This window comes from Pristiophorus japonicus, chromosome 3 (genome assembly GCF_044704955.1).
Source record: "Pristiophorus japonicus isolate sPriJap1 chromosome 3, sPriJap1.hap1, whole genome shotgun sequence".
Lineage (NCBI taxonomy): Eukaryota > Metazoa > Chordata > Chondrichthyes > Pristiophoridae > Pristiophorus > Pristiophorus japonicus.
This window is the reverse complement of record NC_091979.1, coordinates 2,022,561-2,046,107: the sequence shown is the minus strand read 5'-3', so window position 1 is coordinate 2,046,107 and position 23,547 is coordinate 2,022,561. Positions and strand designations below refer to the sequence as shown.

At 50.5% G+C, this 23,547-nt stretch overlaps 1 protein-coding gene across 1 annotated transcript; it reads right to left on the bottom strand.

Moving 5' to 3' along the window:
* Positions 1 to 6,056: 6,056 nt before the first annotated feature.
* Positions 6,057 to 22,853, bottom strand: LOC139256589 (C-X-C chemokine receptor type 2-like). The gene is made up of 2 exons (XM_070874264.1): positions 22,719 to 22,853; positions 6,057 to 7,398 (listed from the first exon to the last, which is right to left on the bottom strand). The coding sequence occupies exon 2, from the start codon at positions 7,393 to 7,395 to the stop codon at positions 6,319 to 6,321; it is 1,077 nt and encodes a 358-aa protein (XP_070730365.1). The 5' UTR covers positions 7,396 to 7,398; positions 22,719 to 22,853; the 3' UTR covers positions 6,057 to 6,318.
* Positions 22,854 to 23,547: the final 694 nt, after the last annotated feature.

The following is a 23,547-nucleotide window of genomic DNA, read 5'->3' as shown; positions in this document are numbered from 1 at the left end:
TCCTAAATATCGAATATCCTTGGATATTCAGTTCCCAACCCTGGTCACCCTGCAACCATGTCTCTAATTGCAACTATATCCTCTCCGCTAACATCTATTTGCGTTGTTAATTCATCTACCTTATTACAGATGTTTCGTGCATTCAGATACAATGCTTTTAGATTTATCTTTTTAACATTTAACATCTTAACATTATTTTGTACTATAACCCTATTTGCCTTATTATTATTTTTTCTTACCACAATCACTTTCCTGCATTGCTTCCTTTTCATTTCTCTTTAGTATTCTCGATATCTCTCCACTGCGACCGTCCTCACCCCCCTCCCCCCCCTCCAACCCCTCCCCCCCGCCTCCCCCCGCCCCTTATTCAGTTTAAAGCCCTGTCTACCTCCCAAGTTAGTCGGTTCACTCGAACTCTGGTCCCAGCATAGTTCAGGTGTAGTCCGTCCCCACGGAACTGCTCTCTCTTTCCCGAGTCTTGGTGCCAGTGCCCCACGAGTGGAAACCCACTTCTCCCACACCAACCTCTGAGCCACGCATTCCTCTCCCGGATTCTATTGACCCGATGCCAATTTGCCAATGCAGAGATTATTACCTTTGTGGTTCTGCTTTTCAATTTAGTCCCTAGGTGTTCAAACTCTCTCAGCAGAACCTCTTTCTTAGTCCTACCCATGTGATCGGTACCGACGTGTACCACGACAACTGGATCCTCCCCCTCCCATTCCAAGTTCTTCTCCAGCCCGGAATAGAAACATCCCCATGATCTTGTTGAATGGCGGAGCAGGCTCGAGGGGCTAGATGCCCTACTCCTGTTCCTAATTCTTATACAGGAGGAAAGGAAGGACATCCGATGCTAGAGCTCCCTGGATGACTAAAGATTTTGGGGAAAAAATTGTTTAGGGCTCCAGGAAGGAAGTGGAGCGATAAACCAAGCCCTGCCACTTCCCTTGGAGCGCTAAAGCTGGCAGGAGGGCTGGTAGTGGTGCAGCACTGCCCAATGTCGAGGGCAGCGCTGCCGGGAATGGAGGCTCCTTCCTTCCCTTAAAGGGAAGGGCCATCACTGCAGGATCTACATGGAAACGAGCTACCTCATCGGCGACGGCAGCCGCGATCCGGCACAATCAGCCCCGAGCACTCTCGCAGAGTGATCGATCACGCTAGGGGTTACATAGAAACATGGAAAATAAGTGCAGGAGTGGGCCATTCAGCCCTTCGAGCCTGCACCGCCATTCAATAAGATCATGGCTGATCATTCCCTCAGTACCCCATTCCTGCTTTCTCTCCATACCCCTTGATCCCTTTAGTCGTAAGGGCCATATCTAACTCCCTCTTGAATAGATCTAATGAACTGGCATCAACTCTCTGCGGCAGGGAATTCCACAGGTTAACAACTCTCTGGCAGGCAGTGACTAGTGGGGTACCGCAAGGTTCTGTGCTGGGGCCCCAGCTGTTTACATTGTACATTAATGATTTAGACGAGGGGATTAAATGTAGTATCTCCAAATTTGCAGATGACACTAAGTTGGGTGGCAGTGTGAGCTGCGAGGAGGATGCTATGAGGCTGCAGAGTGACTTGGATAGGTTAGGTGAGTGGGCAAATGCATGGCAGATGAAGTATAATGTGGATAAATGTGAGGTTATCCACTTTGGTGGTAAAAACAGATAGACAGACTATTATCTGAATGGTGACAGATTAGGAAAAGGGGAGGTGCAACGAGACCTGGGTGTCATGGTACATCAGTCATTGAAGGTTGGCATGCAGGTACAGCAGGTGGTTAAGAAAGCAAATGGCATGTTGGCCTTCATAGCGAGGGGATTTGAGTACAGGGGCAGGGAGGTGTTGCTACAGTTGTACAGAGCCTTGGTGAGGCCACACCTGGAGTATTGTGTACAGTTTTGGTCTCCTAACCTGAGGAAGGACATTCTTGCTATTGAGGGAGTGCAGCAAAGGTTCACCAGACTGATTCCCGGGATGGCGGGACTGACCTATCAAGAAAGACTGGATCAACTGGGCTTGTATTCACTGGAGTTCAGAAGAATGAGAGGGGATCTCATAGAAACGTTTAAAATTCTGACAGGTTTGGACAGGTTAAATGCAGGAAGAATGTTCCCAATGTTGGGCTAGTCCAGAACCAGGGGTCACAGTCTAAGGATAAGGGGTAACCCATTTAGGACCGAGATGAGGAGAAACTTCTTCACCCAGAGAGTGGTGACCCTGTGGAATTCTCGACCACAGAAAGTTGTTGAGGCCAATTCACTAAATATATTCAAAAAGGAGTTAAATGTAGTCCTTACTACTAGGGGGATCAAGGGGTATGGTGAGAAAGCAGGAATGGGGTACTGAAGTTGCATGTTCAGCCATGAACTCATTGAATGGTGGTGCAGGCTCGAAGGGCCGAATGGCCTACTCCTGCACCTATTTTCTATGTTTCTATGTTTCTAACAACAGGCTATCCAGCCTAATCCCACTTTCCCGGTCTCGGTCCGTAGCCCTGCAGGTTACGGCACTTCAGGTGCACATCCAGGTACTGTTTAAATGTGGTGAGGGTTTCTGCCTCTACCACCCTTTCAGGCCGTGAGTTCCAGACCCCCACCACCCTCTGGGTGAAGACATTTCCCCTCAAATCCCCTCTATACCTTCTACCAATTACTTTAAATTTATGCCCACTGGTTGTTGACCCCTCTGCTAAGGGAAATAGGCCCTTTCTATCCACTATATCTAGGCCCCTCATCATTTTATACACCTCAATGAGGTCTCCCTTCAGCCTCCTCTGTTCCATTGAAAACAAATCCAGCTGATCCAATCTGTCCTCAGCTTAGATTCTCCAGTCCTAGCAACATCCTCATAAATCTCCTCTGCACCCTCTCTAGTGCAATCACGTCCTTCCTGTAACGAGATCACCAGAGCTGCACGCTGTACTCCAGCTGTGGCCTAACCAGTGTTTTATACAGTTTAAGCATAACCTCCCTGCTCTTGTATTCTACGCATTGGCGAATAAAGGCAAGTATTCCGTATGCCTTCTTAACCACCTGGCCTGCTACTTTCAGGGATCTGTGGACCTGCACTCCAAGGTCCCTTTGTTCCTCTACACTTCTCAATGTCGTACCATTTAATGTGTATTCCCTTTCCTTGTTAGCCCTCCCAAAATGCCTCACACTTTTCTGGATTGAATTCCATTTGTCACTGTTCTGCCCACCTGACCAGTCCATTGATATCTTCCTGCAATCCTCAGCTTTCTTCTTCATTATCAACCACACAGCCTGTTTTAGTGTCATCTGCAAACTTCATAATCATACCCCCTATATTCAAGTCTAGATCATTGATGTATATCACAAAAAGCAAAGGGCCCAGCACTGAGCCCTGCGGAACCTCAGAGACCAAAAAGAAGATATTGTTGTTGAGTCAGAGTGCACAGCTGAGGTACTAAGTGGGTATTTTGCATCTGTCTTCACTAAAGAAGAGGATGCTGCCAATGTCACAACAAAGCAGGAGGTGGTAGAGAAATTGGTACAATTTTAAAGGGGGTGCAGAAACAGAGAGACCTGGGGGTGTACTTACTCAAATCTTTGTAGGTGGCAGGCCAAGTGGCGAAGGCTGTTAAAAAAAAACTTTATAAACAGAAGCAGAGAGTAAAAAAGCAAGGAGGTTATGCGAAACCTTTATAAATCACTGATTAGGATGTAGAATTAGGTTGATCCACAGAGGATTCAATTTTCCTTCATCATGGAGCAGATCTTTTTTTTTGACTCCTGTGTCAACCAAGTGCAGGCTGTCATCTGTCATTTCAGACACAAGACCATCGACCATCCTCCAGAAACTCCTCCACTTCGGTAACATCACTGGTCAGGCTGCAGCCAGAGTAGTGTGTCCAATTCTGGGCACCACAGTTTAGGAAGGATAGAAATGCCTTAGAGAGGGTGCAGAGGAGTAAGATGATACCGGGGATGAGGGACTTCAGTAACATGGAGAGACGGGAGAAGCTGGGATTGTTCTCCTTAGAGCAGAGAGGTTAAGGGGAGATTTAATAATGGTGTTCAAAATTATGAAGGGTTTTGATAGAGTAAATAAGAATAAACTGATTCCAGTGGCCAGACGGTGGGTTACCAGAGAGCGCAGATTTAAGGTGGTTGGCAAAAGAGCCAGAGGGGAGGTGAGGAGATTTTATTACGCAGCGAGGTGTTGTGATCGGGAACGTGCTGCCTGAAAGGGCGGTGGAAGCAGATTCAATAGTAACTTTGAAAAGGGAATTGGATAAATTCCAGAAATTTGCAGGGCTATAAGAACATAAGAACATAAGAAATAGGAGCAGGAGTAGCTATACAGCCCCTCGGGCCTGCTCCGCCATTCAATAAGATCATGGCTGATCCGATCATGGACTCAGCTCCACTTCCCTGCCCGCTCCCCATAACCCCTTATCCCCTTACCGTTTAAGAAACTGTCTATTTCTGTCTTAAATGTATTCAATGTCCCAGCTGCCACAGCTCTCTGAGGCAGCGAATTCCACAGATTTACAACCCTCTGAGAGAAGAAATTTCTCCTCATCTCAGTTTTAAATGGGTGGCCCTTTATTCTAAGATCATGCCCCCTAGTTCTAGTCTCCCCCATCAGTGGAAACATCCTCTCTGCATTCACCTTGTCAAGCCCCCTCATAATCTTATATGTTTCGATAAGATCACCTCTCATTCTTCTGAATTCCAATGAGTAGAGGTCCAACCTACTCAACCTTCCCTCATAAGTCAACCCCCTCATCCCCAGAATCAACCGAGTGAACCTTCTCTGAACTGCCTCCAAAGCAAGTATATCCTTTCGTAAATATGGAAACCAAAACTGCACGCAGTATTCCAGGTGTGGCCTCACTAATACCCTGTATAACTGTAGCAAGACTTCCCTGCTTTTATACTCCATCCCCTTTGCAATAAAGACCAAGATACCATTGGCCTTCCTGATCACTTGCTGTACCTGCATACTATTCGTTTGTGTTTCATGCACAAGTAACCCCAGGTCCCACTGTACTGCAGCACTTTGCAATCTTTCTCCATTTAAATAATAACTTGCTCTTTGATTTTTTTCTACCAAAGTGCATGACCTCACACTTTCCAACATTATACTCCATCTGCCAAATTTTTGCCCACTCACTTAGCCTGTCTATGTCCTTTTGCAGATTTTTTGTAACCTCCTCTCACATTGCTTTTCCTCCCATCTTTGTATCGTCAGCAAACTTGGCTACGTTACACTCAGTCCCTTCTTCCAAGTTGTTAATATAGGTTGTAAATAATTGGGGTCCCAACACTGATCCCTGCGGCACCCCACTAGTTACTGATTGCCAACCCGAGAATGAACCATTTATCCCGACTCTCTGTTTTCTGTTAGTTAGCCAATCCTCTATCCATGCTAATATATTACCCTCAACCCTGTGAACTTTTATCTGTGCAGTAACCTTTTATGTGGCACCTTGTCAAATGCCTTCTGGAAATCCAAATACACCACATCCACTGGTTCCCCTTTATCCACCCTGTTCATTACATCCTCAAAGAACTCCATCAAATTTGTCAAACATGATTTCCCTTTCATAAAACCATGCTGACTCTGCCTGACCGAATTTTGCTTTTCCAAATGTCCTGCTACTGCTTCTTTAATAATGGACTCCAACATTTTTCCAACCACAGATGTTAGGCTAACTGGTCTATAGTTTCCTGCTTTTTGTCTGCCTCCTTTTTTAAATAAGGGTGTCACATTTTTAGTTTTCCAATCTGTTGGGACCTCCCCAGAATCCAGGGAATTTTGGTAAATAGTTGGGGTCCCAGCACTGGGAATTTTGGTAACTTACAACCAATGCATCCGCAATCCCTGCCCTACGGGAAGGGGCAGGGCAATGGAAGTAATTGGCTAGCTCTTTCAAAGAGCCGGCACAAACATGAAGGATCAATGGCCTACTTCTGTGTTGTAAGAGTCTACAATTCTTCCAACCTGTCATTTATCACAGCTGCCCCAGAGCATATGCTGAGATTGAAGATTAATGGTTGTAATTGAGACAATGCCGCTTATTGTAATAGTTACTTTATTTGCAAAAGGCAATTCATTATAAACACATATCACAAGAGAACTCAAAACTGGCCCATTTTATAAAGATAGCAGTCTCTGAGCATCTGCTATATTCACTCAAAGGTCTCTTCCAAAACTGTACTGGTTATCTGTCTGTAACTCGGGGGTTTTAACCTCCCCGTCCTCGCATGAATCTGACAGACTAGAGTGGACTAACTGTACTTTCCATTAAAGGCACCTTATTAATTAGTTGAACTATCTCTGTCACAAGGAGTCTATATGGTGGTTGAATTGAGTCCAGATATAGAGGAGGATATAGATCTCCCGTACTGTGAATGTGCACTTTGTTTAATGATTCCTTTCGTAGCCAAGAGTTTGACCAGGTTCCTCCTGAATTTCACCCCGATGAATGCGTATAAGATTGGGTTAATGCAGCTGTGCAGGAATCCCAATATTTGTGTTGCAGACAGAGCTCTGTCGATATGATTGCGCATGTCACAACTCTCATCAATGAGTTTGCTCCTCATCAGTGTGTCGATGAACACAGTAAGATTGTACGGCAGCCAACAAATGAGAAAAGCCAGCACCACCGCTATGATGACCTTCATGGCTTTCTGTTTCTGGAATCCCTTTGTTTGACACAGTCTATGGATCGTCACGCTGTAGCAGAAGATCATGACAGCCAGCGGGATGAGGAACCCAATAGAGTGCCGCAAAAACCTGGTGGTTGCTCTCCACGTATCAGCTGATTCACCGTCGAGTATCTCATAACATATCGTTCTGCTGGAACCGGGTGGAGTATATTCTCCCTTGTACAGAATAGGTAAAGACAGAGCAATGGCCAGCACCCAAACAACAGCACAGACCAGCTTGATTAGAAATGGTCTTTTCTGCTTGTGGGACTGTGTAGAGTAGACAATGGCCAGATAGCGGTCGATACTGATACAAGCCAGCAACAGAATGCCACTGTAAAAGTTAACTTCCTGTAACATGCTGATAATCTTACACATGGCATCACCAAACACCCACCCAGATATGGCATCCACTGCCCAAAAGGGCAAGATAATGGCAAAGAGCAGATCGGCTACGGCCAGATGAAGCAGGTAGATATCCGTGGACGATATTGTGCGTCGATTGTAAAGTATGACAACCATCACGACCATGTTCCCTGTCACAGCGAGGAAATACACCAGGCAATAGACAGCAGCAATTACTGTGTTGACTGAATGACTGGTAATTGCTGGTGTACAAGGAGACACATCATGATCAATAATGTAGCCATCAGTACTGGTGTAATCTTGAAAAAGATCATCCAAGTTGAAGTTGCCAATATGTATCTTTTTTCCAACCATTTTCTGAAAAAGACAAAAAGTAGATCAGGAATGTAAGAACATAAGAAATAGGAGCAAGAGTAGGCCATTTGGCCCTTCGAGTCTGCTCCGCTCTTCAATAAGATCATGGATGAACTTCGACCTCAATCCACCTTCCCGCAGTATCCCCATATCCCTTGAGTCCCTTATATTTAAGGTGACATTTAAAGAGATATTTCATAACACTCAACAAAAATATATCCCAGTGGCTAACTAAGGAAGTAAAGGATGATATCAAATTAAATCAATGGCATACAATGTTGCCAAGATTAATGGGAGGCCAGAGGATTGGGAAATGTTTTTAAACCAGCAAAGGTCGACTAAAAAAAGTATAAAGAGAGAGGTTAGATTATGAGAGTAAACTAGTGAGAAATATAAAAACAGACAGTAAAAGCTTCTACAGGAATATAAAAAGGAAAAGAGTGGCTAAAGTAAACATTGGTCCCTTAGAGGATGAGACCGGGCAATTCATAATGGGGACAGGGAAATGGCAGAGACGTTGAACAAATATTTTTTATTGGTCTTCACGGTAGAAGACACTAAAAACATCCCAATAATTGATTATCAAGGGGCTATAGGGAGGGGCGAACCGAAAACCATCACTTGGTAAAAAGTACTTGGTAAAATAATAGGATACTAACACGCAGCTATGGCCATCGTTGACTACATCGAGCGATATTGCGTCAGGGAAGACTGGGATGACTTCATTGACCGGATCAATGCTTTGTCGTGAAAGACTTAGAGGGAGCCGTGAATGCCAGCAAACACAGGGCCATCCTCCTCATGGTCTGCGGATCACAGACATACGCATTGATCAAGGACCTACTGGCCCCGATGAAACCCGCTGGGAAAGGTTATGAAGAACTGTGCGAGCTAGTTCGAAATCACCTAAAGCCGAAACGCAGTGCGCTCATGGCGAGGTAGCGTTTCTACACCCACCGGCGCGGAGTAGGCCAAGGTGTGGCAGCGTTCATCGCTGAGCTAAGGCGTCTCGCTGGGCCTTGCAAATTCGGGACAGTTCTTGAAAAAATGTTAAGAGACTTCTTTGTTTTGGGAATCGGGCACAAAGGGATTTTCTGCAAATTGCTAGTGGAGGAAGACTTGGACCTAGCCAAAGCCACCCTGATTGCTCAGGCATACATGGCCAGAGAGGAAGAAACAAAGCTACTCTACTCACAACTTCGGAATCACCCGGGGCCAAACACCGTGAATAAGCTAAATTCGTCGGCAGACAGGAGAAGTGCCAGCTGGGCTAATGCGACCTCTGCTCGACCTGGGATGACTCACTCACCACAACAATGGACCGGTACCTGTGAATGCAAGTCCATCAGCAAGCTGTGGAGGGGCTCATTGAGCAAACCAGTGCAGGTTCAAGAGTTGCTCAATGATGAGGCACCTCCAACGAATGTGTAAACGTGCTACAACTCGATACTTAGCGGAGGATGGGAGGTCAAGCGTAGATCCTGAGGATCGCGCAGAGGTGACTGAGGAGGGAGAGGTACATGGGGTGCACATGCATGAAGTGCACACCTTTACCAACAAGAGTCCCCCTATTATGATGAATGTTAAACTGAACGGCATTCCGGTACCGATGGAACTGGACACGGGTGCGAGCCAATCGATCATGAGCCAGAAGGTCTTCGAGAAGTTATGGGCAAGCCCAAGCTGAGCCCGATCGACGTGAAACTGCACACGTACACTAAAGAGATTATCCTGGTCCTCGGAAGTGCAATGGTTCAGGTGCTGTATGATGGTTCTGTGCATAAATTGCCACGATGGATTGTTCCCGGAAACGGGCCCACGCTGCTTGGCAGAAGCTGGCTGCGGAATTTTAACAGGAAATGGGGCGATGTAAAAGCATTATCGTCGATGGAGAAAGCCACGTGTGCGCAGGTCTTAAACAAGTTTCCGTCACTGTTCCAGCCTGGCATCAGCAGCTTCACAGGGGCCAAGATAACAATTCATCTCAGCCCAGACGCAAGACCCATTCACCACAAGGCCAGAGCGGTCCCTTACATGATGCGGGAGAAAGTAGAAGTCGACCTAGATCGGCTTCAGCGCGAAGGCATCATATCGCCAGTGGAATTTAATGACTGGGCCAGTCCCATCGTCCCCATTCTTAAAAGTGATGGGACATTTAGAATCTATGGGGATTATAAAGTAACCATAAACCGAGTATCGTTACAGGACCAGTACCCGCTACCCAAGGCGGAGGATTTGTTCACGACCCTGTCGGGCAGAAAGCTGTTTTCAAAATTGGACCTCACCTCGGCGTACATGACTCAGGAGCTGGCGGAATCGTCCAAGAAGCAGACGTGCATAAACACACACAAGGGGCTGTTCGTATACAACCGGTGCCCCTTCGGGATCCGTTCAGCGACTGGGATCTTCCAATGAAACATGGAGAGCCAGCTGAAATCTGTCCCGGGAACGGTCGTCTTCCAAGGCAATAACTTGATCACAGGACACAACACCGATGAACACCTCCATAACCTGGAAGAGGTGATACGCCGACTAAATCGAGTCGGTCTAAGATTGAAACGAACCAAATACGTCTTCTTGTCACCAGAGGTGGAATTCCTGGGAAGGAGAATCGCAGCAGATGGCATCAACCCTCAGACTCTAAGACGGAGGTGATCCAGAAAGCCCCGAGACCATGCAACACGACGGAGCTGCGCTCGTTCCTAGGACTGAACTACTTTGGTAACTTTCTGCCTGGGCTGAACACTTTTCTTGAACCATTACATTTACTGCTCCGTAAGGGTAATGACTGGTTCTGGGGTAAAAATCAAGAAACGGTCTTCGAGAAGGCCAGAAATTTATTGTGTTCAAACAAACTACTGGCGCTGTATGATCCCTGTAGGCATCTTGTTTTAGCATCAATGCGTCATCCTACGGGATCGGGTGTGTGCTTCAGCAAGCGAATGTGCCGGGTAAGTTCCAACCTGTCGCGTATGGGAACCGCAGCCTTTCCAAGGCTGAAAGGGGGAATAGTATAGTCGAAAAGGAGGCCCTAGTTTGTGTGTACGCGGTAAAAAAGATGCACCAGTACCTATTTTGCCGGCAGTTCGAACTAGAAACCGACCCCAAGCCGCTCACGTCGTTATTCTCTGAGAGCAAAGGCATTAATACCAACGCCTCAACTCGCATTCAGAGGTGGGCATTAACGCTGTCTGCTTACGACTCCACAATCCGCCACAGACCAGGCACCGATAACTGTGCTGACGCGCTCAGCCGGCTCCCGCTCGCCACCACCGAGGGTGAAGCCAAGCAGCCCGCGGAACTGGTCATGGCCATGGAAGCCTTTGAGGGCGAAGGATCACCTGTCACGGCACGCCAGATAAGAATCTGGACCAGCCAAGACCCACTGCTGTCCCAGGGAAAAACTGCATCAAGGAATATGGGCATAGTGCAGGAGAGTGGAGTTGAGGTCGAAGATCAGCCATGATCTTATTGAATGGCAGAACAGGCTCGAGGGGCCGAATGGCCTACTCCTACTCTGAATTTTTATGTTATAAAATACACACCACTCCTTCAGTCCTGCACTACAGATTGTTTGCTCAGGTCACGAGAAAGAAAGACTTGCATTTATACAGCACCTTTCACGACCAACTGGACGTTTCAAACACTTTACAGCCAATGAAGTGCTTTTAAAGTGTAGTCACTGTTGTAATGTATGAAACACGGCAGCAAATTTGCACACAGCAAGTTCCCACAAACAGCAATTTAATAATGACCAGAGAATCTGCTTTTGTTATGTTGATTGAGAGATAAATATTGGCCAGGACACCAGGGAGGACTCCCCTGCTCGCCTTTGAAATAATGCCATGGGATCTTTTATGTCCCCTTGATAAAGCAGACGGGGCCTCAATTTAACGTCTCATCCGAAAGAACGCACCTCCGACAGTGCAGCACTCCCTCAGTACTGCACTGGGAGTGTCAGCCTGGATGCTTGTGCTCCAGTCCCTGGAGTGGGACTTGAACCCACAACCTTCTGACTCAGAGGCGAGGGTGCTGCCCACTGAGCCACTACTGACACTTAAGGGGCGAGAGTGCAACACTGAGCTAGCGTTGACGTGCCCATGTTGGAGCCCTGCAACATACGAAGGAGCTGAGGTGATGGGACCGATGGGAAGAACTGAGGCTCGGGCACAGTGATAGTGGGAAAAGAATCTATTGGGTATGAGGTGGATTGGAGACAAGCCAGTGAGTCACAATCAATGGGAGGGTTGAAGAGAAAATCAGTCTAATAAGATGGGTTAATCTTTCCAGTTTCAGTTTGTGCTGCTGAACTGTTTAAATGGAATAATTATTTTATAAAGTTAAAGGCAGAGCGGGGAAGCAATTTACAATCCCCAATCACAGTCTCGAACTACCTCTGCTGCACCACTGAACCACGGTCCAGACCTGCTACCCTCTGCTAAAATTGCTCACTCTTCCAGGATCATCCAGGAATGCAAAGATAACCCCCGGCTTTTCTTCTCCATTACAAACTGTCTTCTTAATCCCCTCTACCTGTGTGCAGCCTTTGACATCATTTACTCCTCCAACACCTCTCCTCTGTCATCCAGCTAGCTGTGACTGTCCTCACCTGCTTCCATTCTTACCTACCCAATGGCTTCTCTTCCCACTCCAGGGATCTATCCTTGGCCCCCTCCTATTCCCATCTACATGCTGCCCCTCGGCAGCATCATCCGAAAACACGGGGCTGAAATTGCCCTCTGCCCGAAACGGGGCGCACCGAGTGATTTTTAGGTGCTCCTCTGCCCCAGTGCATTGGGCAGTCATTCTGGCGATTTTCAGCTCTTGGTGTTGGGAATGGGGCGCAAGTGGGGGCGGGTCAGAACGCTCCAAGTCTTCCGCGCCGCGCTGATGACGTCATAACGTCCATCCTGTTCAGTTAAAGGAGAGGACCTGCTGCGAACTCTGCAGCCAATTTAGTGGTTAACACTGGGCCACTAGGGCCAGCAGCCCGGTACACAAGTGGAGGTGCCAGGCTGCCTGTTGGATAGCTCAGGATAACTCAGATGAATACGTGGCTTGAGCTGTGGTGCAGAAGGGAAGGATTCAAATTCCTGGGACATTGGAACCGGTTCTGGGGGAGGTGGGACCTGTACAAACCGGACGGTCTGCACCTGGGCAGGACCGGAACCAATATCCTCGGGAAAGTGTTTGCTAGTGCTGTTGGGGAGGGGTTCAACTAATATGGCAGGGGGATGGGAACCAATGCAGGGAGACAGAGGGAAATAAAATGGAGGCAGAAGCAAAAGATAGAAAGGAGAATAGTAAAAGTGGAGGGCAGAGAAACCCAAGGCAAAAAACAAAAAGGGCCACATTACAGCAAAATTCTCAAAGGGCAAAGTGTGTTAAAAAGACAAGCCTGAAGGCTCTGTGCCTCAATGCGAGGAGTATTCGGAATAAGGTGGACAAATTAACTGCGCAGATAGCAGTTAACGGATACGATGTCATTGGCATCACGGAGACATGGCTCCAGGGTGACCAAGACTAGGAACTCAACATCCAGGGGTATTCAACATTCAGGAAGGATAGACAGAAAGGAAAAGGAGGCGGGGTGGCGTTGCTGGTTAAAGAGGAAATTAATGCAATAGTAAGGAGGGACATTAGCCTGGATGATGTGGAATCTGTATGGGTGGAGCTACGGAATACCAAAGGGCAGAAAACGCTAGTGGGAGCTGTATACAGACCACCAAACAGTAGTAGTGAGGTTGGGGACAACATCAAACAAGAAATTATGGATGCATGCAATAAAGGTACAGCAATTATAATGAGTGACTTTAATCTACATATTGATTGGGCTAACCAAATTGGTAGCAATGCGGTGGAGGAGGATTTCCTGGAGTGCATTAGGGATGGTTTTCTAGACCAATATGTCAAGGAACCAACTAGAGAGCTGGCCTTCCTAGACTGGGTGATGTGTAATGAGAAAGGACTAATTAGCAATCTTGTCGCGCGAGGCCCTTTGGAGAAGAGTAACCATAATATGGTAGAATTCTTTATTAAGATGAAGAGTGGCACAGTTAATTCAGAGACTAGGGTCCTGAACTTAAGGAAAGGTAACTGCGATGGTATGAGACATGAATTGGCTAGAATAGATACTTAAAGATACTAGAATAGATAATTGGTGAGTGATACTTAAATGGTTGACTGTGAATAGGCAATGGAAAACATTTAAAGATCACATGGATGAACTTCAACAATTGTACATCCCTATCTGGAGTAAAAATAAAACGGGGAAGGTGGCTCAACCGTGGCTAACAAAGGAAATTAAGGATAGTAAATTCAAGGAAGAGACATATAAATTGTCCAGAAAAAGCAGCAAACCTGAGGACTGAGAGAATTTTACAATACAGCAGAGAAGGTCAAAGGGTTTAATTAGGAGGTGGAAAATAGAGTATGAGAGGAAGCTTGCTGGGAAGATAAAAACTGACTGCAAAAGCTTCTATAGCTATATGAAGAGAAAAAGATTAGTGAAGACAAACGTAGGTCCCTTGCAGTCGGATTCAGGTGAATTTATAATGGGGAACAAAGAAATGACGGACCAGTTAAACAAATACTTTGGTTCTGTCTTCATGAAGGAAGACACAAATAACCTTCCAGAAATACTAGGGGACCGAGGGTCTAGTGAGAAGGAGGAATTGAAGGAAATACTTATTAGGCGTGAAATTGTGTTAGGGAAATTGATGGGATTGAAGGCCGATAAATCCCAGTGGCCTGATAGTTTGCATCCCAGAGTACTTAAGGAAGTAGCCCTAGAAATAGTGGATGCATTGGTGATCATTTTCCAACAGTCTATCGAATCTGGATCAGTTCCTATGGAGTGGAGGGTAGCTAATATAACACCACTTTTTAAAAAAGGAGGGAGAGAGAAAACGGGTAATTATAGATCGGTTAGCCTGACATCGGTAGTGGGGAAAATGTTGGGAACAATTATTAAGGATGAAATAGCAGCGCATTTGGAAAGCAGTGACGGGATCGGTCCAAGTCAGCATGGATTTATGAAAGGGAAATCATGCTTGACAAATCTTCTCGAATTTTTTGAGGATGTAAGCAGTAGAGTGGACAAGGGAGAACCAGTGGATGTGGTGTATTTGGACTTTCAAACGGCTTTTGACAAGATCCCACACAAGAGATTGGTGTGCAAAATTAAAGCACATGATATTAGGGGTAATGTACTGACGTGGATAGAGAACTGGTTGGCAGACAGGAAGCAGAGAATTGGGATAAACGGGTCCTTTTCAGAATGGCAGGCAGTGACAAGTGGGGTGCCACAGGGCTGTGCTGGAGGATGCTAAGAGGCTGCAGGGTGACTTGGACAGGTTAGGTGAGTGGGTAAATGCATGGCAGATGCAGTATAATGTGGATAAATGTGAGGTTATCCACTTTGGTAGCAAAAAGACGAAGGCAGAATATTATCTGAATGGCAGCAGATTAGGAAAAGGGGAGGTGCAACGAGACCTGGGTGTCATGGTTCATCAGTCATTGAAGGTTGGCATGCAGGTACAGCAGGTGGTGAAGAAGGCAAATGGTATGTTGGCCTTCATAGCTAGGGGATTTGAGTATAAGAGCAGGGAGGTCTTACTGCAGTTGTACAGGGCCTTGGTGAGGCCTCACCTGGAATATTGTGTTCAGTTTTGTTCTCCTAATCTGACGAAGGATGTTCTTGCTATTGAGGGAGTGCAGCGAAGGTTCACCAGACTGATTCCTGGGATGGCAGGACTGACATAGGAGGAGAGACTGGATCGACTGGGCCTGTATTCATTGGAGTTTAGAAGGATGAGAGGGGATCTCATAGAAACATATAAAATTCTGACGGGACTGGACAGTCCCGTCACAATTTTAGATGCAGGAAGATGCGGGAAGAATGTTCCCAATGTTGGGGAAGTCCAGAACCAGGGGACACAGTCTAAGGATAAGGGGTAAGCCATTTAGGACTGAGATGAGGAGAAACTTCTTCACTCAGAGAGTTGTTAACCTGTGGAATTCCCTGCCGCAGAGAGTTGTTGATGCCAGTTCATTGGATATATTCAAGAGGGAGTTCGATATGGCCCTTACGGCTAAAGGGATCAAGGGGTATGGAGAGAAAGCAGGAAAGGGGTACTGAGGTGAATGATCAGCCATGATCTTATTGAATGGCGGTGCAGGCTCGAAGGGCCGAATGGCCTACTCCTGCACCTATTTTCTATGTTTCTATGTTTCCCTGCCTGCTCCCCTTAACCCTCTACTCCCTTATCGCTCAAAAATCTGTCCATCTCCGCCTTAAATAAATTCAATGTCCCAGCTTCCACAGCTCTCTGGGGCAGAGAATTCCACAGATTTACAACCCTCTGAGAGAAGAAATTCCTCCTCATCTCAGTTTTAAATGGGCGGCCCTATTCTGAGACTATGTTCCCTAATTTTAGTTTCCCTGTGAGTTGATATATCCTCTCTGCATCCACCTTGTCGAGCCCCCTCAGTAACTTACAAGTTTAGATAAGATCACCTTTCATTCTTCTGAGTTCCAATGTGTAGAGTCCCAACTTACTCAATCTATCTTCATAAGTCAACCCCCCATCTCCGGAATCAACCTGCTGAACCTTCCCGCAGGGCACTTCCTCACAGGGCACTTCCTCACAGGGCACTTCCTCACAGGGCACTTCCCGCAGGGCACTTCCTCACAGGGCACTTCCCGCAGGGCACTTCCTCACAGGGCACTTCCCGCAGGGCACTTCCTCACAGGGCACTTCCTCACAGGGCACTTCCTCACAGGGCACTTCCCGCAGGGCACTTCCTCACAGGGCACTTCCCGCAGGGCACTTCCTCACAGGGCACTTCCTCACAGGGCACTTCCTCACAGGGCACTTCCTCACAGGGCACTTCCTCACAGGGCACTTCCTCACAGGGCACTTCCCGCAGGGCACTTCCTCACAGGGCACTTCCTCACAGGGCACTTCCTCACAGGGCACTTCCTCACAGGGCACTTCCTCACAGGGCACTTCCCGCAGGGCACTTCCTCACAGGACACTTCCCGCAGGGCACTTCCTCACAGGGCACTTCCTCACAGGGCACTTCCTCACAGGGCACTTCCTCACAGGGCACTTCCCGCAGGGCACTTCCTCACAGGGCACTTCCTCACAGGGCACTTCCTCACAGGGCACTTCCTCACAGGGCACTTCCTCACAGGGCACTTCCCGCAGGGCACTTCCTCACAGGGCACTTCCCGCAGGGCACTTCCTCACAGGGCACTTCCTCACAGGGCACTTCCTCACAGGGCAATTCCCCATGAGACAATTTCCGAAAGGTGGTTGCGTCCGACCGGTAAGGGGTCAGCGCGAGAAAATGGGCGAGGTGGCCCCGTACATCGCTCCAAAACTAGAGGGGGCCAATATACAAAATGGCGGCTCCATCGCACCGACCAAGCGGTGATTCCTTACCGACCCATGGCTGCCTCTTTGAGGTGTTCACAGCCCTTCTAGAAAGGGGCAATTTCTGCCCCGTCAGGTTCCACAGGTAATCTGACGACACTCAGCTCCCCCTGCCCCCACACTGCCTCTGATTTGTCACACTGCTTGTCCAACAGCCATTCCTGGATTAGCAGAGATTTCCTCCAACTAAATATTAGGTAGACCAAAGCCATTTTCTTCAGTCCCCACCGAAACTGTTTGTTAGCCACAGACTCCATCACAGTACCAGTTCATTGCCTGAGGCTGAACCAGACCGTTCATAAACTTGGCATCCGATTTATCTCTGAGATAAGTTTCCAACCATATATCCTCCCCATCACCAAGACCGCCTACTTCCACCTCCGTAACATCGCTCGTCTCCGCCCCTGCCTCAGCTCATTTGCTGCTGAAACCCTCATCCATGCCTTTATTACCTCTGGACTCGACTTTTCCAATGCTCTCCTGGCTGGCTTCCCATCTTCCACCTTCTATAGACTTGAGTTCATAAGAAATTCGGCTGCCCCCGTGTCCTAACTCACACCCAGTCCCATTCACCCATCACCCCCTGTGCTCACTGTCCCGTGTCCTAACTCACACCCAGTCTCACTCACCCATCACCCCCTGTGCTCACTGTCCCGTGTCCTAACTCGCACCCAGTCCCGCTCACCCATCACCCCCTGTGCTCACTGTCCCGTGTCCTAACTCGCACCCAGTCCCACTCACCCATCACCCCCTGTGCTCACTGTCCCGTGTCCTAACTCACACCCAGTCCCACTCACCCATCACCCCCTGTGCTCGCTGCCCCGTGTCCTAACTCACACCGTGTCCCACTCACCCATCACCCCCTGTGCTCGCTGCCCCGTGTCCTAACTCACACCGTGTCCCACTCACCCATCACCCGCTGTGCTCACTGCCTCGTGTCCTAACTCACACCCAGTCCCACTCACCCATCACCCCCTGTGCTCACTGCCTCGTGTCCTAACTCACACCCAGTCCCACTCACCCATCACCCCCTGTGCTCACTGCCCCGTGTCCTAACTCACACCCAGTCCCACTCACCCATCACCCCCTGTGCTCACTGCCCCGTGTCCTAACTCACACCCAGTCCCACTCACCCATCACCCCCTGTCCTAACTCACATCCAGTCCCACTCACCCATCAGCCCCTGTCCTAACTCACATCCAGTCCCACTCACCCATCACCCCCTGTGCTCACTAACCCCGTGTCCTAACTCGCACCAAGTCCCACTCACCCATTACCCCCTGTGCCCTGTGTCCTAACTCGCACCGAGTCCCGCTCACCCATCACCCCCTGTGCTCGCTGCCCCGTGTCCTAACTCACACCGAGTCCCGCTCACCCATCACCCCCTGTGCTCGCTGCCCCGTGTCCTAACTCACACCCAGTCCCACTCACCCATCACCCCCTGTGCTCACTGCCCCGTGTCCTAACTCACACCCAGTCCCACTCACCCATCACCCCCTGTGCTCACTGTCCCGTGTCCTAACTCGCACCCAGTCCCACTCACCCATCACCCCCTGTGCTCACTGTCCCGTGTCCTAACTCACACCCAGTCCCACTCACCCATCACCCCCTGTGCTCACTGCCCCCGTGTCCTAACTCACACCCAGTCCCACTCACCCATCACCCCCTGTGCTCACTGCCCCGTGTCCTAACTCACACCCAGTCCCACTCACCCAGCACCCCCTGTGCTCACTGCCCCGTGTCCTAACTCACACCGAGTCCCACTCATCCATCACCCCCTGTGCTCACTGACCCTGTGTCCTAACTCGCACCCAGTCCCACTCACCCATCACCCCCTGTGCTCGCTGCCCCGTGTCCTAACTCACACCCAGTCCCACTCACCCATCACCCCCTGTGCTCACTGTCCCCGTGTCCTAACTCACACCCAGTCACACTCACCCATCACCCTCTGTGCTCACTGACCCTGTGTCCTAACTCACACCCAGTCCCACTCACCCATCACCCCCTGTGCTCACTGTCCCGTGTCCTAACTCACACCCAGTCCCACTCACCCATCACCCCCTGTGCTCACTGACCCTGTGTCCTAACTCACACCCAGTCCCACTCACCCATCACCCCCTGTGCTCACTGACCCCGTGTCCTAACTCACACCCAGTCCCATTCACCCATCACCCCCTGTGCTCACTGTCCCATGTCCTAACTCACACCCAGTCCCACTCACCCATCACCCCCTGTGCTCACTGCCCTGTGTCCTAACTCGCACCGTGTCCCACTCACCCATCACCCCCTGTGCTCACTGCCCCGTGTCCTAACTCGCACCCAGTCCCACTCACCCATCACCACCTGTGCTCACTGTCCCGTGTCCTAACTCACACCCAGTCCCACTCACCCATCACCACCTGTGCTCACTGTCCCGTGTCCTAACTCGCACCGAGTCCCGCTCACCCATCACTCCCTGTGCTCACTGCCCCGTGTCCTAACTCGCACCGAGTCCCGCTCACCCATCACCCCCTGTGCTCACTGCATCGTGTCCTAACTCGCACCGAGTCCCGCTCACCCATCACTCCCTGTGCTCACTGCCCCGTGTCCTAACTCGCACCGAGTCCCACTCACCCATCACCCCCTGTGCTCACTGCCCCGTGTCCTAACTCGCACTGAGCCCCGCTCACCCATCACCCCCTGTGCTCGCTGACCCTGTGCTAACTCGCACCCAATCCCACTCACGCATCACCCCCTGTGCTCGCTGTCCCATGTCCTAACTCACACCGTGTCCCACTCACCCATCACCCCCTGTGCTCACTGCTTTATGTCCTAACTCGCACCGAGTCCCGTTCACCCATTACCCCCTGTGCCCTGTGTCCTAACTCGCACCGAGTCCCGCTCACCCATCACCCCCTGTGCTCACTGCCCCGTGTCCTAACTCGCACCAAGTCCCACTCACCCATTACCCCCTGTGCCCTGTGTCCTAACTCGCACCGAGTCCCGCTCACCCATCACCCCCTGTGCTCGCTGCCCCGTGTCCTAACTCACACCGAGTCCCGCTCACCCATCACCCCCTGTGCTCGCTGCCCCGTGTCCTAACTCACACCGAGTCCCGCTCACCCATCACCCCCTGTGCTCGCTGCCCCGTGTCCTAACTCGCACCCAGTCCCGCTCACCCATCACCCCCTGTGCTCACTGTCCCGTGTCCTAACTCGCACCGAGTCCCGCTCACCCATCACTCCCTGTGCTCACTGCCCCGTGTCCTAACTCGCACTGAGCCCCGCTCACCCATCACCCCCTGTGCTCGCTGACCCTGTCCTAACTCGCACTCAATCCCGCTCACGCATCACCCCTTGTGCTCGCTGTCCCATGTCCTAACTCACACCGTGTCCCACTCACCCATCACCCCCTGTGCTCACTGCTTTATGTCCTAACTCGCACCGAGTCCCGTTCACCCATTACCCCCTCTGCCCCGTGTCCTAACTCGCACTGAGCCCCGCTCACCCATCACCCCCTGTGCTCGCTGACACTGTCCTAACTCGCACCCAATCCCGCTCACTCATCACCCCCTGTGCTCACTGCTTTATGTCCTAACTCGCACCGAGTCCCGTTCACCCATTACCCCCTGTGCTCGCTGTCCCATGTCCTAACTCACACCGTGTCCCACTCACCCATCACCCCCTGTGCTCACTGCTTTATGTCCTAACTCGCACCGAGTCCCGTTCACCCATTACCCCCTGTGCCCTATGTCCTAACTCGCACCGAGTCCCGCTCACCCATCACCCCCTGTGCTCACTGCCCCGTGTCCTAACTCGCACCAAGTCCCACTCACCCATTACCCCCTGTGCCCTGTGTCCTAACTCGCACCGAGTCCCGCTCACCCATCACCCCCTGTGCTCGCTGCCCCATGTCCTAACTCACACCGAGTCCCGCTCACCCATCACCCCCTGTGCTCGCTGCCCCGTGTCCTAACTCACACCGAGTCCCGCTCACCCATCACCCCCTGTGCTCGCTGCCCCGTGTCCTAACTCGCACCCAGTCCCACTCACCCATCACCCCTTGTGCTCACTGTCCCGTGTCCTAACTCGCACCGAGTCCCGCTCACCCATCACTCCCTGTGCTCACTGCCCCGTGTCCTAACTCGCACTGAGCCCCGCTCACCCATCACCCCCTGTGCTCGCTGACCCTGTCCTAACTCGCACTCAATCCCGCTCACGCATCACCCCCTGTGCTCGCTGTCCCATGTCCTAACTCACACCGTGTCCCACTCACCCATCACCCCCTGTGCTCACTGCTTTATGTCCTAACTCGCACCGAGTCCCGTTCACCCATTACCCCCTCTGCCCCGTGTCCTAACTCGCACTGAGCCCCGCTCACCCATCACCCCCTGTGCTCGCTGACCCTGTCCTAACTCGCACCCAATCCCGCTCACGCATCACCCCCTGTGCTCGCTGTCCCATGTCCTAACTCACACCGTGTCCCACTCACCCATCACCCCCTGTGCTCACTGCTTTATGTCCTAACTCGCACCGAGTCCCATTCACCCATTACCCCCTGTGCCCTGTGTCCTAACTCGCACCGAGTCCCGCTCACCCATCACCCCCTGTGCTCACTGCCCCGTGTCCTAACTCGCACCAAGTCCCACTCACCCATTACCCCCTGTGCCCTGTGTCCTAACTCGCACCGAGTCCCGTTCACCCATTACCCCCTCTGCCCCGTGTCCTAACTCGCACTGAGCCCCGCTCACCCATCACCCCCTGTGCTCGCTGACCCTGTCCTAACTCGCACCCAATCCCGCTCACGCATCACCCCCTGTGCTCGCTGTCCCATGTCCTAACTCACACCGTGTCCCACTCACCCATCACCCCCTGTGCTCACTGGTTTATGTCCTAACTCGCACCGAGTCCCGTTCACCCATTACCCCCTGTGCCCTGTGTCCTAACTCGCACCGAGTCCCGCTCACCCATCACCCCCTGTGCTCACTGCCCCGTGTCCTAACTCGCACCCAGTCCCACTCACCCATTACCCCCTGTGCCCTGTGTCCTAACTCGCACCAAGTCCCGCTCACCCATCACCCCCTGTGCTCGCTGCCCCGTGTCCTAACTCACACCGAGTCCCGCTCACCCATCACCCCCTGTGCTCGCTGCCCCGTGTCCTAACTCACACCGAGTCCCGCTCACCCATCACCCCCTGTGCTCGCTGCCCCGTGTCCTAACTCACACCGAGTCCCGCTCACCTATCACCCGCTGTGCCCCGTGTCCTAACTCGCACCGAGTCCCGCTCACCTATCACCCGCTGTGCCCCGTGTCCTAACTCGCACCCAGTCCCACTCACTCATCACCCTCTGTGCCCGCTGACCTACATTGGCTTCCGGTTGAGTAACGCCTTGATTTAAAAATTCTCATCCTTGTTTTCAAATCCCTCCATGGCCTCGCCCCTCCCTATCTGTGTAATCCCCTCCAGCCCCACAACCCCCTGAGATGTCTGCGCTCCTCCAATTCTGCTCTCTTGAGCATCTCCGATTTTTATCACTCCACTATTGGTGGCCATGCCTTCAGCTACCTGGGCCCCAAGTTCTGGAACTCCCTCCCTAAACCTCGCCACCTCGCCACCTCTTGCTCCTCCTTTGAGGCTCCTTAAAACCAACCTCCTTGACCGAGCTATTGGTCACCGGTACTAATAGCTCCTTGTGTAGCTTGGTGTCAGTGCTCCTGTGACACAGCTTGGGCCATTTTACAACCTTTCTCCCCATCTTCTGGCTGAAGCTGAGGGGGTTGACATCTTCCCCTGTATGTTTGAGGAGTGATCTGATCCCCAGCACTAACATGCCTCGCCTTGGTGAGCATGCAGATATTTTCTCCATAACCAATGAAATTAACCTGCTGATTAAAATCCACATACCTTCGCAAAAGATGTTGGGTGTGTCCTGTCTGTCTGCAAGTTGATGGAGTGATTTTCTTGACCATCGAACGTGCCAGAGACAAACAGGATGATGGCTCAGAGGCTAAAACAATGACAAGAACACAGCTTTATATACAAGTGGGCGTTCCGTAAATTGTTCCAATTCGTTCTGTAATTCAAAGAGATAATTCAGGGAAGTGACTCAAGTGTTCTGCGTGAAAAGAATATAACTTACAATTTGCAACATATCCTGTTTGTAAAGTCAGCTCGGAATGGCAATTAGAGTAACTGCCTACAGCCTGGAATGTGTTGAATTGGGGTCAGGGGGAGACCAGGGGGGAGAAATTCGGCTACTTTACGCCTCCCGTTAGCACCTGTGGGGGGCGGTAATGGGTCGCCTCCACGGAGGTGTGTGGGGGGCCTGACCCATCCACCTCCACGGCACGAACCTGGTATTGCAGTACTTCCAGGAACGGTGCAGTGGCTCTAGGCCTTTTGGCTAAGAGCATTGGCGCAGAGTGATCCTTGATGTGTGCAGGTGACCTCTGGCGTTTGTAATCTGACAAGATGATCTGACAAAGAATTGGAAAGATTGGCAACGAATAAAAAAAAAGGTCGATAAGAGGATACCGATCAGGCGCGGTGAATTCACCAACCCCGCCAACTTCCCTGGGGGTTTTCTGCTGATGCTTACACTTACCGGCTCGCTCCCTTGCGCCCTGTAGATCGTGACATCATCCAGTGCGCAGCGGCCCGTTACCGCCGAAATGCAATATTCGCTCCCTCCCCCTGCTGCATCACCAGGCGTCAACATTGGCAGCAACAGGAG